Source organism: Triturus cristatus, chromosome 8 (assembly GCF_964204655.1).
Source record: "Triturus cristatus chromosome 8, aTriCri1.1, whole genome shotgun sequence".
Classification (NCBI taxonomy): Eukaryota; Metazoa; Chordata; class Amphibia; order Caudata; family Salamandridae; genus Triturus; species Triturus cristatus.
In genome coordinates, this window is record NC_140591.1 from 884,101,273 (window position 1) to 884,118,347 (window position 17,075).

A 17,075-nucleotide genomic window follows, 5' to 3' on the forward strand; every position below is an offset into this window, starting at 1 on the left:
GGGGTACTTTATTTTTCAAGAAGGCCATAACCTGCTCATACTTTTTCACTACCTCCGGGTCTGGAGCTCCTGTTTTTGGATCTCTCGGGTATTCCTTAGTAGGCCAGTCTATGACTATTTTACATTCTGCCCACAGGTCTGCTGGTACAATTATATCAAACAGACTATTCAGGTCAATCCACAGTACTTTTGACAGCTTTACAAATCTGTCGACTTGTCTGTACCACTCCACAGGCTTTTCCCTTAGTCAAGGGAAATCATTCGTAAATGATAAAATATCCTGTCTGGTCCATGGGACATGTACGTACCCTCCTCCTGGAATCTCTCTCATAGGGTAAGCTGTCACTGCCTTCTCTTTTTCTGTCAGGGGAAATGCTGAGTAAGTTCTATCTGCCCCATCCTCTTGCTTTCGATACCATCTGTCTTTCCATCTTTCTACATCTCCCCATTTTTTCAACAAGGCAATTATTTCCTTAATCTGTCCTGTTCGGCCTGCATTGTTCAGATTCTCAATATCCTTGTCTGAGAAATCCACTTGGTATGACTTCTGTAAAGCTTTCACCTTATCCATGTCAATTCCCACTTCACTGGCTATTCCTTTCAACCTGTCGTGTATGTTCTTTGCTCTCCATGTGATACTCTTGCATAAAAAGAGGATCTCCCCTTCCTGATAATTCTTCAGTGTTTCTGTAGGTATGGTTCCTACTATCAATTCCTCCATTTCCATACGTAGCCTAGCTACATCCATTCCCTGTGACTCTTTCTCCTTTTCTGTAATGTTTTCGGCCAGTCATTCAAATCTTCAGCAGTTATCACAGATTTTTCCGCTCCCCCTGGTTCTGTTACCCTCTGCGGTTCCAAAATCGCTCCTCTGTTCCCTTCCATACATCCCGAATTCAAACTTGAGTTAGTCTGCACACTCATTTCCCCTCCACATATTGTCTGTCTCCACTGATTGTCTCCTGTTCTCCACTGAGTTTCTCCCACTCTCATTTCTGCCTGTTCCGGAGGTACAATCAACCTATTGCCCACATATGGCACCGTCAAACCATTTTCACCCGTCCTCTGCTTATCAAAAATCGGCATAACCGGGCCTATTGTCACAGGCACTGTAACAGCCTCAAGATTTTTAGTCAGCTCCCTGATTTTCTCTGCTAGTTCAGATGTAGTTCTTGCTAGTTCTCTGGTCTTTTCATTTTCAAGTTCATTTTCTCTCTCTATCTCTCTTTCTCTCTCTCTCTCTCTCTCTCTCTCTCTCTCTCTTTCTAACTCTCTTTCTCTCTCTCTCTCTCTCTCTCTCTCTTTCTAACTCTCTTTCTCTCTCTCTCTCTCTCTCTCTCTCTCTCTTTCTCTCTCTCTTTTTCTCTCTCTCTCTCTATCTCTCTTTCTCTATCTCTCTCTCTTTCTCTCTCTTTTTCTCTTTCTGCCAGAGAACAACCGCTTTTCAGCTCAGGGGCTGTAGCCTCTGTTTTTATAATCCACAGGGTGTTTCTCATTGGGGTAACTGCTGTTCCTACCTCTGGTTCTCTTCTGTAGAGCATGTCCTCTAAGACATCATCATCAGACTCATTTACCCCATATCTTCTAGTCTCTACATTATGTTCTTTCTCTGTACACTTTCTCCCTCCTGATTCCTCTGCTGTTCTTACAGGATATAACCCCTCGGTCATACTGGCATCTCGCCACCTTCTCATTCTGTCATGATGGGTTTCGCGATCATACTTTCGTCCAAACATGTATCGGTAGCTATCCCCACCCCTCTGCTTTTCTCGTTCATGCATTTCGTCTTCCCATTCAGTTAATGCCTCAAATTGCGTCGGCCTAGGCCGAGGCTCTAGGTTCATCATCTGCTCTCGTAAGTTCCTCAGTATGGCCAGATTAAATGAACCATGTTCTGGGAACGCTAACACTCCGTCGTCTTTAGTGTATTTCACTCAGTTATCTAACCAAATACAGGTATGATACCCATACTTCGCAACCATGAAGGATGCTGGGGTTCTTATCTGGGGCAATAACTGTCCTTCCCTTGTCACTATGTCTTTATCCTTGTCAAACCAGGTTTTAACCTTACTAAACAAGGATTTTTTCTTCTTTTCCTCAGCATGGTAATACATCTTTCTTAATTTCCGCTAGCTGTTTACTCTTACTACAGCTGTACGATCTCTTGTCCAATTGCAGCGCGACTCACACCAATGCACCAATCCTGGAGCGTCTACGTCACTGACTCAGTCCGCGAATCCTAGCGCGACTCACACCAACGCACCAATCCTGGAGCGTCTACGTCACCCTGTATGTCTCCCAATCCTAGCGCGGCGTACACCAACACACCAATCTCTGCGCTTCCTCCGTTCTAGCCCACTGTCCAATCACAGCGTGGTCTCCCTGACGTCAACAGTCGCTGCAGTCGCCTCTGCTCCTGTCTCCTGTTTCTTCCTCGTCTACCCCTCCTTTACAAGACTACTCGGTAGACTTTGTTTCAACTTCTACGAGTCTGTTAGTTACAACATACAAACATCTCCATTGTCTGCTTCGCTAGCCACAGAACAGCAAAAAGACCTTTCCCACGAGAATTCTGCCTTTCCCGAGAGCAGCGCTTACCTCTGCCCTACTACAGAATCGTTACTTCCGTTGATAAAGTAGCACATCCCTCTACTTTACCCTTCTAACAAGCATCAATTAACTGTTTCCCTCCGGAATGTTCCTAAGAGTTTCACAATTAACCAGAATGCCTTCTCATTCACGCACTTACACATCAGAAAATGTAGTACATTCACACAGAATTCTGTCTTTCCCGAGAACAGCGAACAGTCTGTCCTACTACAGAATTATATCATACGTTAACAAAGCAGCGCTTACCTCTGCCCTGCCCTTCTAACAAGCTCCGAGAACACCTATTACTTCTCCAGCGGTAAGCTTTAACGGAATACCTTACGGATCCCTGGGACTTAAGACCAGAGTTTCACAGATAACCTTCGCTATCATATATACTTCTCTCACACAGAAATACGTTTCTAATGGCAACACACGGCGGTGCTACCTTATCGAACCCAGACAATGCGACGCGCAACTTCAATTGTCACACGTTTTCCCCTGTCTGCATACAGGGCCAACAATCCCGCCGTTTTCCGAGAGCAACACTCCCTCTGCTCTACTACGGAACTGTCACCGACTTCCTACATTCCAGAAGCCGTTCACAATACATAGAACTCAACACGACTTCAACATATAGTGTTAGTACAAATATCAATCAATATTCAACAAGCCTATATACACGCAATTTCGCCAGATCAAGACAATAGCTAACCATCATTCTGCTACCAAGAAACTGGTGCAGATCAGAGCTTCCGATTCCCCTCTACTTCCACGGACGGAATGATTTCACAGTCACACACGCATACACAAATCACACGCTGGTGGGGCCCATTACACCAACATTCACCCTAAATCACTCTATCCGTGCAGAAACACCTTTCAACTGAGCTCTATATCTAATCTGCCTGTACTTTGAGGTCAATGCGACCAGCTAGTTGCTCGTGGATCTAGCAAAATACATTTCAAAGAATACACAATAAAATCAATAAACATGACCAGAAATAATCACCCGAGACAGTAATTCAAACAAATTGTTCATTTATCTAAAATTTCAAGAAAAGCCAATAAAATGCAAATGTATTTCTCTCATATTTACCTATTCTGTCTAAATGTCAGATCCTAAGTCAGAACCGGTCCTCTGTAGAAGATTTAGAGTCTTCTGTCGTCATGTAGAGTCATCGTCCTCTCCGTCAGCATAAGGACCTCGCATCATCAGCTCGGGAAGAAGTGGCGCTAGACCTCTCTAGTCTACTATTATTTATACTAAAAAATTACATTCTATAAAGTAACTTTTCGTTATTCAGAACGGATGAATGGCGGAAATAATATCATCTTGGTACTTTTTCGATATTTTACGGGAGGTTCTCACACATAGATTGTCCCAAATAATGAATAGCAGAATTGAACGTCCATGACTAATTTGCTACATCTACGGATGTCTCTACTAGGTGAATTTGTTGCAAAATTGGGTTCACACTAAGTTCGTATCAACTTTTCCGTCTTTCAGGGGCTTTTGGCTGATGTCCCAGACTTGTCATCATGCTTATGGCTTTTCGGTTCATCGGAGGTGCAAGGTCACAGGCAGAGCGAAGCCTTTCTGTAAATTTCCAGCAACTCCAATGCAGGCTGCGGGTGGTGGCCATTTTGTGGCAGGCCACAATGGACAACTTTAAGCAAAACAGAATTACTGCATAGAAATGATTATACAGTGTTATTCCCCTGCTAATACCCTTATGTGTGTGTATTTATCTAGCCATTCGCGACATTAAAAGCCATTAATGCATATTAATTATAAGCGCAATACACCATAACATCACATAAGCAACATCGTTTTCTGTCAGTTTGCTCACCAATAGTATTCCCACGTGTAATTCTCTTGTTAATCACGGCTTTCATATAACTTTGAATTTCATCTCAGCCCACCCATGCTGCACTAACGAGATGAATTTACATCATTTGTCGATCCCCTTTACCTCTCCATTTTTGACAGGGACCAGAGGGGACGTTACTTACCGATCGGATACCAGAGGCATAACGACCTCATTTTCTCAGTGAGCCCGATTTATGTGTCTTCCATGTTGTCAGTCTTTAGTGTTGTTGGTGTTTTGTCGGTGTCCACTTGATTATCATAGCACGATATTACGCGCCACAATATAATCTATGTCACATAAACGTCAACTAGCATGTCTCAAATATGTTTTTTATTCTGTGTGAATGACATGATACGTAACAATGAAGCAGAAATGCCTTACATTTAGAGCTAAAGTGCATATAAACACGTGCACAATTGATAGTGATGATATCGTTTATGAGCACCAAGTGCCCCATCTTGCTACGCGAATCTCTTTCTCACTTACCTGTACATTTTATATGTTTCCTCGTGTATACCCACAACACCGGGGCACATTGTAGCCACGCAAGATTTTTCTAGTGGACATGCATGCCTACTACTTCACATGCATGTCACCACCTGCTACATTATACCGGAGCATGCATTTAAAGGAAATAGATTCACGAATAAACAACTACATATCTGTATTGATCAACCTTTTATTTTCAGGTACTCCCAACAAAGGTTTTGGTGAGTAATGATCGCTAACCACCACACTCACAGCACACTTTAGGGTGTGTGCTGATATTTCACATCACATGTGGCCTCTCCTATTTTTAGGCCACTCACAAAATATTTTTTGGTCCTGAAGAAAGCCTCAAGAACCATCTGAAGGCTGAAACTAGTAGACGTCATTTTTAAGGGATACCAAGGCAAATAACAAACCTTAGTAGAGATCCCGATTATATTTTTACTCATGTCCTGGGACCCTTGTAATAAATAATTGTTGTCAAAAGGGCATTCTCAGAGACATTTTTAACACATAGTTGCACGTCACATATTAAGTCACTTTCTTCACACAACAACCTGCTCCGCTGTAAATCAGGCGTTGTAGCACAGCTGGGTTGCACTAGGCAATCCAGTTGGGCCCGATGATGAAGCATGCCACCTACCAGGTAGGTGGGTGAGGGGTTTCTTACAATAGTTGTTTATTCTCCTTCAACAGGTGACGGCGAAAAACCTTTGCTACAAGTTACCTTCCCTATGTACTTGTCCATCTTATTTCTGAAAATTCATTGGGGAAAAGGACAAGTTACCTTGTTTTCCTCGCTCTCTTTTTGTTTACATTTGTCATTACAGCGCACAGCTGTGAGAGCTTAAAAACTTTTATTCCGTATCAGACGCACCTTCTAGTTCTGCATTCGTTTTTTCACGTGACACCGCCCGCCAATAGCAAACAAGACACAATGGCTGAAAACACAGGACTCACTTTCACAGACGAGGATGTCAACAACATCCTAGCAGCATCACCACTACTAGCAGACTTCAACGTGGCACAAACCATCTCACAAAGTGCCGACTGGGAAAACCTATCTGAGAAAAAAAGAACACGAATTAGAACAATATTACATGGGGTAATATTAACTGAATATCTACGATCCAACACAGCCCCCAAGGGCCTTATAGTAACAAACGCGCCACGCATATTCTTGGATGACGCAGCATTCCGTAGAGACTGGGCCCAAATCGCATGGCATTGCACCAGAGATTGGATTATCCTAATAATCCAAACAGCCAAAAGACTTTCGGATGCCATCCTGATAGATATTCAAGCAACAGAACAACATTTCAAAACGACACTTACCTCTTATAAAAAAAGATTAGAGGAGGTCAATAAAGAAATAGCTGAATATAAAGAAGAACTCACTCAGTCCAAAATCCACCAATTTCAAAAAGATCTAAAGAAATTTTCATTTGTAAAAACATACCCTTACTCAGATGCTGATTACAAAGCACCGATAAGATCAACTCATTCCATATCATCGGATGAAGGCTCCTCAGTGAGCAGTGGTACCAGCACTGAAAGTTTCGGATCGAACAAAAGCAACTATAGAAATAGACAACGTGGCAGAGGGAGAGGGAGAAACACACATTGGCAACAACCATGGTCCAATGTATATTCCGGAGTACCACCCAACTATCAAGGACCTTTTCCCCCCATGACTCCACCCATGTTCTACGGTTGGAATCCACAATTCCAACAACCACCGCCCCAATATGGCAACCCAAATCAACAATTTCCTTTTTTAGGATCAGGCCAGAGGGGACGAGGGAGACGACCACGGAGAGGACAAGTACACTGGGAAGACAACGAGAACCCAAGTGCCAACACACGCAGCAGGACCAAGGAACCACAACCGGGAACAAGTGCAAGCAGAGTCTAATAACAAACCTTTCAGACCACATTCTCACTAAAGCAGAAGAAGAGATATTAAACAGAGGACTAGGTTTCTCACCGACAGCAAGACTTGACAAATTCAAACTTCACTGTGAACTATCAGAATTCTTCCGTAAACTAAAACTAAAAGCTTTCTTTGAGAGTCAGCCACCAAAAGATACACAAAATGAGGAAGTAGGCGACACAACCCTCAAACTCTAATCTTCATTTATTCCACCTCCCCATACAACACCAGCAGAACTCATTGCCTTTAAACAAGCAATATACAAAGGCATAGAAAATATCCAAGAAAATCAGGTGTTCAACAACACCACTGCCATGCAGTTCACTGCCATAAGAAGTCTCAAAAACAACAAAGACATTATCATAAAACCGGCGGATAAAGGTGGTGGCATAGTTATCCAAAATCAGGATGCCTACCACTTGGAATGTACACGCCTCCTTGATGATCCAAAAAACTACAAAATTCTGGAAGAAGACCCAACAGATAAACTGAAGACCAAGATTGACATCATGGTACACGAGGCAGAATCTAATGGCCACATTAACAGGCAAGAAGCAGCTTTCCTTACCCCAGGTGGTACCTCAACACCATATTTCTACACAATTCCAAAAATTCATAAGAATAAAATACCACCTCCTGGCAGACCGATAGTCTCTGGAATAGGCTCACTACTTGAACCTCTATCCCGGTTTTGCGACTTCTTCTTACAACCATTGGTTCAATCAACACCTGCATACCTCAAAGACACCAAAGATTTACTGAACCAAATTAATAACCTTGAGTTCGATCCAACCACATCCATTCTAGTGAGTCTAGATATAGAAAGCTTATATACCAGCTTGCCTCAAGATGATACCCTAGAAGTCATCCGAACCTCTCTGGACAAAATAATTTGGAACTACAACACACCCAAATCCTTCATAATGGAATGTGCAGAATTGGCTCTAAAAGAAAACTTCTTTGAGTATGAAGGCACCCTCTTTCTACAGCAATACGGTACATCTATGGGGAGCACTTTTGCTCCCAGCATAGCGGGTTTGTATGTGTCTAATTTCGAAGACCTACACATCCTCAACCCTCAATCACCACACAACAAGGACATCACTTTTTATAAGAGGTATATTGACGATATATTTCTGATATGGACAAATGATAACCAAAGACTCAGTGAATTTTTAAACTGGATCAATACACTAGATCCTAACCTACGATTCACACATTCCACGAGTCGCACAAACATCACTTTTCTGGACCTGGAGATTGAAGCACAAAATGGGGTACTGAGGACTAAAACACATTTCAAACCCACGGCCAAGAACTCCCTCCTGCATTTCCAGAGTTTTCACCCAAGACCATTGAGGGACAATTTACCGTTTGGTCAATACTTAAGACTGCGCCGGAATTGTAGTGAAATAAAAGAATTCAAAGTCCAATCAGAAGAATTAACAGAAAAATTGAAGAACCGAGGCTACCCCAACAAAATCATTCAAAAAGCCAAAAAAAGAGCTAGGAACCAAAACCGAGACAGCCTATTAGAACCCAAAACCAACATGACAACGACCATACCTCTCACTTGTGTGACCACTTTCAACTCCATCTCAAACAAGGTGGCCAGACTAATTCAAAGCAATTGGAAAATGGTAACCTCCGGAAAACTCCAATGGGAAAAACCACTGTTCTCCTACAAACGATCGCACAATCTGAGAGACAGCCTTGTGTCCACGAGACCAAAAAAACAAACGAACGTCCCTAACACTGTACGTCATGCATGGGGTCTACCAGAAGTGACCGGCCACTTCCCATGTGGTAACTGCAGTATTTGCCATCTTACGCAGACAACCAAAACCCTACATCTAGAAGAAGGGAATATTTGGACCATCAAGAAACACACAAACTGTAACTCTGCAAACGTAATCTATATGATAACATGTCCTTGCAAATTACGCTACATCGGGATGACCAGTAGAAAAATCAAAACAAGAATATGCGAACATCGTAGCAACATCCGATGTAAACGCAGCACTACGAAACTTACAGAACATTACCTAACTAATGGACACACTACCAATGACATGTCCTGGGTTGTAATCGAACAACTTGAGCCAAACCAGGCTAACACCCAGGAACGGTTGCTAGAAAAAGACAGCGGTGGGTATACAGACTCTCTACCCACATCTCGGGGCTGAATGACAACGTCCCGTGGAACAGCATACGCTGCCCATGATGACATCTCAGAACCAGATTGACACTTAGCGATATACCCCCCATACACACTTAGGGTATATGCTCTTCCAATATTTATGAGCCATCATAGGATAACAGATCCCTGTATCATATAAACCCACACACGTTTCTTAAAAAAATTCTGAGTAGCTTTTCACGCTCCCCAACACCTTTTCTCAGATATTTAATTAATTCTCCCCATGGTTACATGTGAGTTACAACATGGGTTTGCGCCAATCTCTGTCACACCACAAGATTTAAAATTGTTCTCATGACATGGGTTCAATTCATACCCTACTCCTGAATATAGCGCTACATTGAGATAACATAATTCTACTTAACTACCTGGACATGGCTAACACCCATTCCTTCTAGTCCTATGCTTTTTTCAGCTTTTCGTATTCAGCTTTTTAACTTTTTCAACTTTATTGAGACACCCAATGCACATAATGCTTCTCAGTTTCAAATCATATCATTGTTCTTCTTCAGGTCGAACTCCCCTGTATTTAACCATTACGCTTTCACTGTCAGAGGAATCTTCTTTTTAAATCTTTTTTTTAAATCTTTTTTTAACTTTAACATTAGCTCTTTCCTTTGCGTTAGCGTAATACTTCCGCATTGCGCGCACGCATGCGCAGTCGATCCACTAGAATTCCCAATACGTTCTAGTGTTCTTAGTTGTCACATGTGACCCCCCTTTCCGCTTCCTAATTAGAGCCACCCGATCCAGCACCAGAGGGCTAACCAAGCGGACCCGATCGGTTGAACATAGGTAGAACGGACCCATCCCCCTGGTCAAAACGTGAGTAAGAGGCCGCGACGCTTGTGCACCACCATCTACATAGTCCTGAATTGCAGGCCAGTCCTATACCAGTTTACCCTCAATTATCGTTAGGACTAGGCACTATCACGGCTTTCATATAACTTTAAATTTCATCTCAGCCCACCCATGCTGCACTAACGAGATGAATTTACATCAATTGTCGATCCCCTTTACCTCTCCATTTTTGACAGGGACCAGAGGGGACGTTACTTACCGATCGGATACCAGAGGCATAACGACCTCATTTTCTCAGTGAGCCCGATTTTTGTGTCTTCCATGTTGTCAGTCTTTAGTGTTGTTGGTGTTTTGTCGGTGTCCACTTGATTATCATAGCACGATATTACGCGCCACAATATAATCTATGTCACATAAACGTCAACTAGCATGTCTCAAATATGTTTTTTATTCTGTGTGAATGACACGATACGTAACAATGAAGCAGAAATGCCTTACATTTAGAGCTAAAGTGCATATAAACACGTGCACAATTGATAGTGATGATACCGTTTATGAGCACCAAGTGCCCCATCTTGCTACGCGAATCTCTTTCTCACTTACCTGTACATTTTATATGTTTCCTCGTGTATACCCACAACACCGGGGCACATTGTAGCCACGCAAGATTTTTCTAGTGGACATGCATGCCTACTACTTCACATGCATGTCACCACCTGCTACATTATACCGGAGCATGCATTTAAAGGAAATAGATTCACGAATAAACAACTACATATCTGTATTGATCAACCTTTTATTTTCAGGTACTCCCAACAAAGGTTTTGGTGAGTAATGATCGCTAACCACCACACTCACAGCACACTTTAGGGTGTGTGCTGATATTTCACATCACATGTGGCCTCTCCTATTTTTAGGCCACTCACAAAATATTTTTTGGTCCTGAAGAAAGCCTCAAGAACCATCTGAAGGCTGAAACTAGTAGACCTCACTTATAAGGGATACCAAGGCAAATAACAAACCTTAGTAGAGATCCCGATTATATTTTTACTCATGTCCTGGGACCCTTGTAATAAATAATTGTTGTCAAAAGGGCATTCTCAGAGACATTTTTAACACATAGTTGCACGTCACATATTAAGTCACTTTCTTCACACAACAACCTGCTCCGCTGTAAATCAGGCGTTGTAGCACAGCTGGGTTGCACTAGGCAATCCAGTTGGGCCCCGATGATGAAGCATGCCACCTACCAGGTAGGTGGGTGAGGGGTTTCTTACAATAGTTGTTTATTCTCCTTCAACAGGTGACGGCGAAAAACCTTTGCTACAAGTTACCTTCCCTATGTACTTGTCCATCTTGTTTCTGAAGAATAAGGTTGATTAGTCAACATTCGACAAACTTTTAATACTTAATAATTAATCAGTAGTACTTTTAGTTATAACATGCGAATATGAAACAGGTATTCCGTTTCAGAGTAAAAACCCTGCTCCATCACAAGTATCGCACTGGATCGGATGCCCACCTCAGTGGGTAATCCGATAGAAAAGGTTGAGATCTCTGTGAGGGGAAATAGTGTAGACTTGGACCAATTCAGCTGTATGCCCGAAAACCATCAAAGCGTATGACCTCTTGTATCACAGGGGCAAGATTCGATTCGGGCTTGCATATATATATGTCACGTCATTTGCATATATGGAAACAATAAAACTGCTGGAAGCGAAACCCAAGCCTTGGTGGGCAAGGGGTTGCCGAAGCTAGGCCTCCAGTGGCTCCATCGACACATCAATTAATATCTGAGAGAGTGGGAAACCCTTGCATGTCCCACAGGTGATAGGGAACGGGGCAGATATCACACCATTGAGCTGTACTCTGGCCGTGGGCTGTGTGTATAGAAGTTGTATTTGACAGAGGAATCGTGCACTAATACAAAAATGCACTAACAGTGTAAATAGGTAGGGCCACTCAAGGGAATCGAACCCCTTGGTGGCATCTAGATGGCATCTAGAAGAGTCGCCACTGCCGAGACCTGAGGGGCTATGTAGTACATTACGGCAAATATGGTGCAAAGGTTGTGGGATGTTGAACGACCTGTAAAAGAAGTGCACTTTAAGCAAACACTGTACAGGTCACTTGCATGGTCAATCGTACCTTGTGATCGTGGGAGGCAACTTGGAACAGCGATAAAATCTTATGATCATCATCCCACAACTCTAGGGGAGTGAGTAACAACTTAGCATAGATTTTTCCTGCACCATCCAGGAATGAGATCGGACAGTAGTTTGTCGGATCATTGCGAGGGCCTTTTTTGTGAGGCGGTACAGTTGACGGTAGCTCTCCAAGATGGAGGGCCCTTTCCAAACTCCCAAATTGCATTGAACGCTATGGTCAATATGATACCCAAACTGACAAGTTGTTACGATAAGTATCTGTTGAAATTCTGTCCGGGCTCAGAGCTTTCATTTGTTTTTGGCTAAGGATGGCTACTCCGACTTCGTCTTCTGTAAATTCAGGAAATATGGTACCTGGTTTTCCATAAGATGTTATTAGGAGATTGAAGGAGTCAACTTCATTACTACCGCTCAAGACAAGAAAGACCTGTTCATTCCATTCACATTGACAGAATAGATTTTACATGGCTGTAAAGCGCTCTACACAAGAATGCAATAGAATACCTGATTCAAAGGTTTCACAGCTCCATCTAATTTAGACCCAGACACACCTTGTGTACATATCCTGTATATTAAGTTGGAGTGCTGCCCATGATTTGACAAGAAAATGTATTTTTTGTATTTAATTCGTTGTTCATATTCCTTTTTTTAGTGTGCAAATGTGTGACTCTTTCATTGGGGAATTTCATCTATGGCTCAGATCAATGGCTAAGGACGTCTTTCGTTTTAAGTATTTGATATTGAACCATTCAATGCTTATATTTCCCATGCTACATGATTTTCACGCTAGGGTGGATTTGCAATTTTGGTCAATTTTGCAGTTAATTTTAATTATGGCTCCCAGTTTTATGGTATTTATTTTTTTGACATTTCTGTCTGTATTTATCCATATTTATGTTTTTAACCAATAGATGTACGCTTTTATTTGAATGTCTGACAGGTTTCAATTATATGTAGACCCACAGATGGTAATTCGATATATGTATACGAAAATATGAAAGCTTTATTATTAACTTTATGCATATCTACTGATGCTTAAGCCTCATTACTAAAACGTCTTAATTTTTTACCTGCTTATACATGTGAATCCACACATCTATTGGCTTGACAGTCATGGCTGACAGTATTTAAAATCACTTAAAAATTAACACAATTTCCGTTTTTATCCACATTTAAAAATGAATACAGACATGAAATTAAATGTTTTTCTGTCTGTATTTATCTGTAAAAATCAGTAAAAACGTAAAACAGGGAGCCTTAATTTTAATCCATTTTCCAACCTGCTGATGGCGACAGGACTTACCAGCTTCTTTATTTTAAAAAACTAAATCAATCACCTGCTCTACAATTATCACTGTTTGCACTGAGGCAAGGATTCTGTAATTTTCTTTTCAGAGCAATGTTTAATCAGTGGTGACACATTGGTGCTGAGATTTACCTTGTTATCCTTTGAAACAGCGAGAGACGTTTCATGATAATAAATTAGCATATTTGCATGTACACACGATAACGTCTGTGCCTGGCTTTCAAGAGGCAAGACAATAAGAGGAAACCGAGAAAGGCAATACTAATTTGTGGAGGAAGGCATGAAGCTAAATTATTTGCTCAAATAATGATTTCTTTTTTCATACCATGGTCTCGACGAACTTTAGTTTTACATAGAGGCATCTAAATAAACAATGAAAAAGGTTTGAAATGAACATGCTCTAGCGGTAGTCAATCTGATTTAATGGCATGTGAATAGATTCCATTAACAGCAATGTACTAATAAAACGAACGGACTTCGAAGGCTTTTTCAAGCATCATTGATGTGTGTTTGTGTTTCGATATCTTTGCAGTTCATCATCATCCTGTCCCAGCTCCAGTCTGCTATTATCAACATGCTGGCGAACTCAGGAGTTATTGCTTGTGCACCGCCTCTTCCATCATCATCTAGAGGATCATGTAAGTTTGGTTTTCATCTAAATTGTATTTCGTGTAATTCAGCCCAGCTTTAGCATTATTTATTGACAAGCACTGGTAATGCTTCACTATTTTCAATTGCAAAAGACCTGTCAGATATAATATACAAGAGAAATTATTTCACATTACACAAAACACTGAGCACTGGGCTGTTCCATAGGTCGCCAACGTCCTTAACCCATTCTGGGTCAGAGTAATATTGCTCTTTTTCTGGCAATGACTCCAGCAATAACCAGACGATTGATTCGAATAAGTGATTAAACAACAAAATACATAAATAACATCAAAGACACACAATCCAGAGGAAGCATGTTTCATGACATTTACTAAAGTGATTACTACTTCTCCATTATATAAGGCATAAAGTGCCCCCTGTTGTACTTTATAAGGATACTGCTGGTCACCGGGGAGTGCCAGAACCATATAGAGGAACAAGGCTGAAGGAAGAGTTCCTTTATAAGGTTATGGAACTTCGAGGTGACTTAGAATATCCTTATAATGTTTGCCGGGGTACTGTATCCCATAAATAATACATGGCCACACCATCACCTTTCCCACCAACCACATCAAACTTTGATGCATAGCTTTCTCATATGAAAGAGCGAGCATGTTTGCAAACACGAAGAATAAAAGTAAAACCTCTAGTGCAAAATTAAATACATCTAAAACCTGCAAGATATCTGTTGCAAACAGATATTAGAAACAGTTTACTACAAGTCAGTTAAAAAAAAAAAGCTGGAAAAGCTCAGAATGTGTAGAAACATGCAGAAAGAGTCTAGCTTTTCTCCGAGGAGTGCAACAAATAAACATATCCTTCTGCTTGTCATTGTAGGCTATTAAAATAGAGCAGAAGAAAGAAAACTCAATATTATATTGCTTTAAACAGCTGCTTCAATTATGTTCCGTGACATGACTTACCTTTCACCTTGGCTGCTGGCTCTTGCAGCAGGCACTGTGATCTCAAAAGTCGAGTTCTGACGTCTTTTTTTTTTTACAACCGGCAACTGAGTGCCGTATATAGGCATCGCAGAATCCCATGTATTATTGATTACATTATACTGAAAGGAAACTGTCACCTTTTCTGTCTCATAAATCTGGGTGAACTACTCCTGGCAAACTCCTCGAAATTCCATGACAGCCAAAGTTCCCACACATCAGTGCTGCCTTCTTTGACATTTAGTAAGAACTGGCCGAACTGGCATGTTTTAGTAAGCAGCAAGTAGGGAGTTCAAAGCAGTGCTTGCATGGAGCTGTTCACAGAACATAGTGTATCACTGTCATGGACTTGTAGAAATAACTTTTTCAAGAAATCAACCCATTAGCGAGATAGTGTGACTCTTTTATTTCCTGTGGCAAACCTTAAATAGTTAGAGAACGTATGACCTACAAGATGCACTTGGGGCTCTGCAGAAGGAAAAAAGGCCCATTCCCCTGTCTGACTGTGATTGGAACCTGTGATCAGTGGTCGAAGTGGGCGGGAACGGCAGGGCACGGCGTGCCCCTACTTCTTTAATTTCATAGCTTCCGTTCCCCTACTTTTTAGGTCTCGCCTGACCCAGCGCATGCGCTGGATTGGCGAGACTTATTGAGAGGGCTCCAAAAAGTGCTACCAGGCCAGCCTAGAGCTACAGTGCATGTGCGCGGGCGTGCGCGCCGCGCTTTACCGCGATTACTTTCAGTTTCGCGGCCGTTTGGCATAGCCAATAGGTCTCGCTTTTGGGACCTTATAAGTATTTAGTTATGCAACTGTTGCATGGCTAAATACTTATAAGGTCCCAAAGGCGAACCCTATTGGCTATGCCAATTCTTGTTTATTTTGAACGTGCGTCCTGGGACGTAAGAAATATCCAAGGCCTGCAGAGAAGGCTCGGCATTAGTGGCTGTTCGGGGATGGGCGGGGAGCAGAGAAGGAAAAGGTCTCCGTCTCTTGCTTCCTGCCCTGACGAGACAAGGAAGCTTCTGCTCTGCTGCTGGCAGCTGCCCCGTCCCCCACCCTCTTTCTTATTACTCCTATTCCCTCTCTGTCTGTCTAACTCCTCCTCACTTAACGAAAACCATGACTCCAGAAATGGTTCTCACCCTCTCTTTCTTCCTGTCGTTCATTTGTTCTCCTGTGAAATGGATGCAAAAAAGAAAACTTCTGCTGGAAATGCCGTTTGTACATTTTTCTATTCTAAAGTGCAGCCTCGGAAATAAAAGGTTCATAATATGAAAAATCAATAAAAAAAACAAGACGGAGTGTTCTTAAAGTGGCCAGATTGGTTTTATTCAAACCCCAAAAACATTAGCGTCACTTTTTGCCGAGTTTGCCATTGAAGCGCTGTTTTCCCCTGGTGGGGGAAGTACGCCAAACCTGGAGGTACTGCAATACCTGGTTGATGGGTGGATTGGAAATCAAAATGTATACGGCGGCTTTGTGTTCACGAATGTGGTCTTTTTAAACCATACTGCTTACGTTTTGTAAGCATATAAGCAGTGGACATTGAAATGGGTCCTTTCTGGGCCCTGTAGTTTTCAGGCAAAAATACTCATTGATTTCTGCATTATGACTGTAAAAGTGTTAAGTTCACCATGTTGTTTCTGCTTACATTTTACATGCTTTATTTAATCTTTCATTCCCTATGAGGGTTTGCTTTTTCCAGGATGTTGTTTCTTTTTCTTTTAGACAGCATATTGCTCTTGCCTAGTGCGTAATTTGAATTGAGTCGCATCCAGTTGTTTATAGCAGGTCAAATTGGATTGTAGTTGAAGGCAGTGTGAATTTCTCTCATTGGGGCAGTATGGTGTTCAGTGAGGGAGCGGATGTAGCACTGGGGGCAGAGCTGCCGAATTTAGAACTAGGGAACCAGGTTCAGCCTTCATGACCAGTCCACTCTCCTGAGGGAGCACATTCCCATGCTAGACCTTAGAATGCCCTGCAAAACCGAAAAAGCCCTGGTGTCTTAGCACCAGTTGGTGGACCCTAGCAGTGGCAAGTGTGGGTTCACCTTGAAGGCTTGCCCACCATAATCCATACTGAAGTTCACCTCCAGTCTTGTGGGCAGGCCTACGAAGTAGCA

At 42.0% G+C, this 17,075-nt stretch overlaps 1 protein-coding gene across 1 annotated transcript in view; it reads left to right on the forward strand.

Moving 5' to 3' along the window:
- LOC146805218 (organic solute transporter subunit alpha-like) overlaps nucleotides 1-17,075 on the forward strand; it is a 628,012-nt gene that overhangs the window by 516,331 nt on the left and 94,606 nt on the right. The window contains exon 7 of the mRNA XM_085622418.1: nucleotides 13,893-13,998. Within this exon, the coding sequence (XP_085478544.1) occupies nucleotides 13,893-13,998 (106 nt within the window). The remainder of the gene's footprint in view (nucleotides 1-13,892; nucleotides 13,999-17,075) is intronic.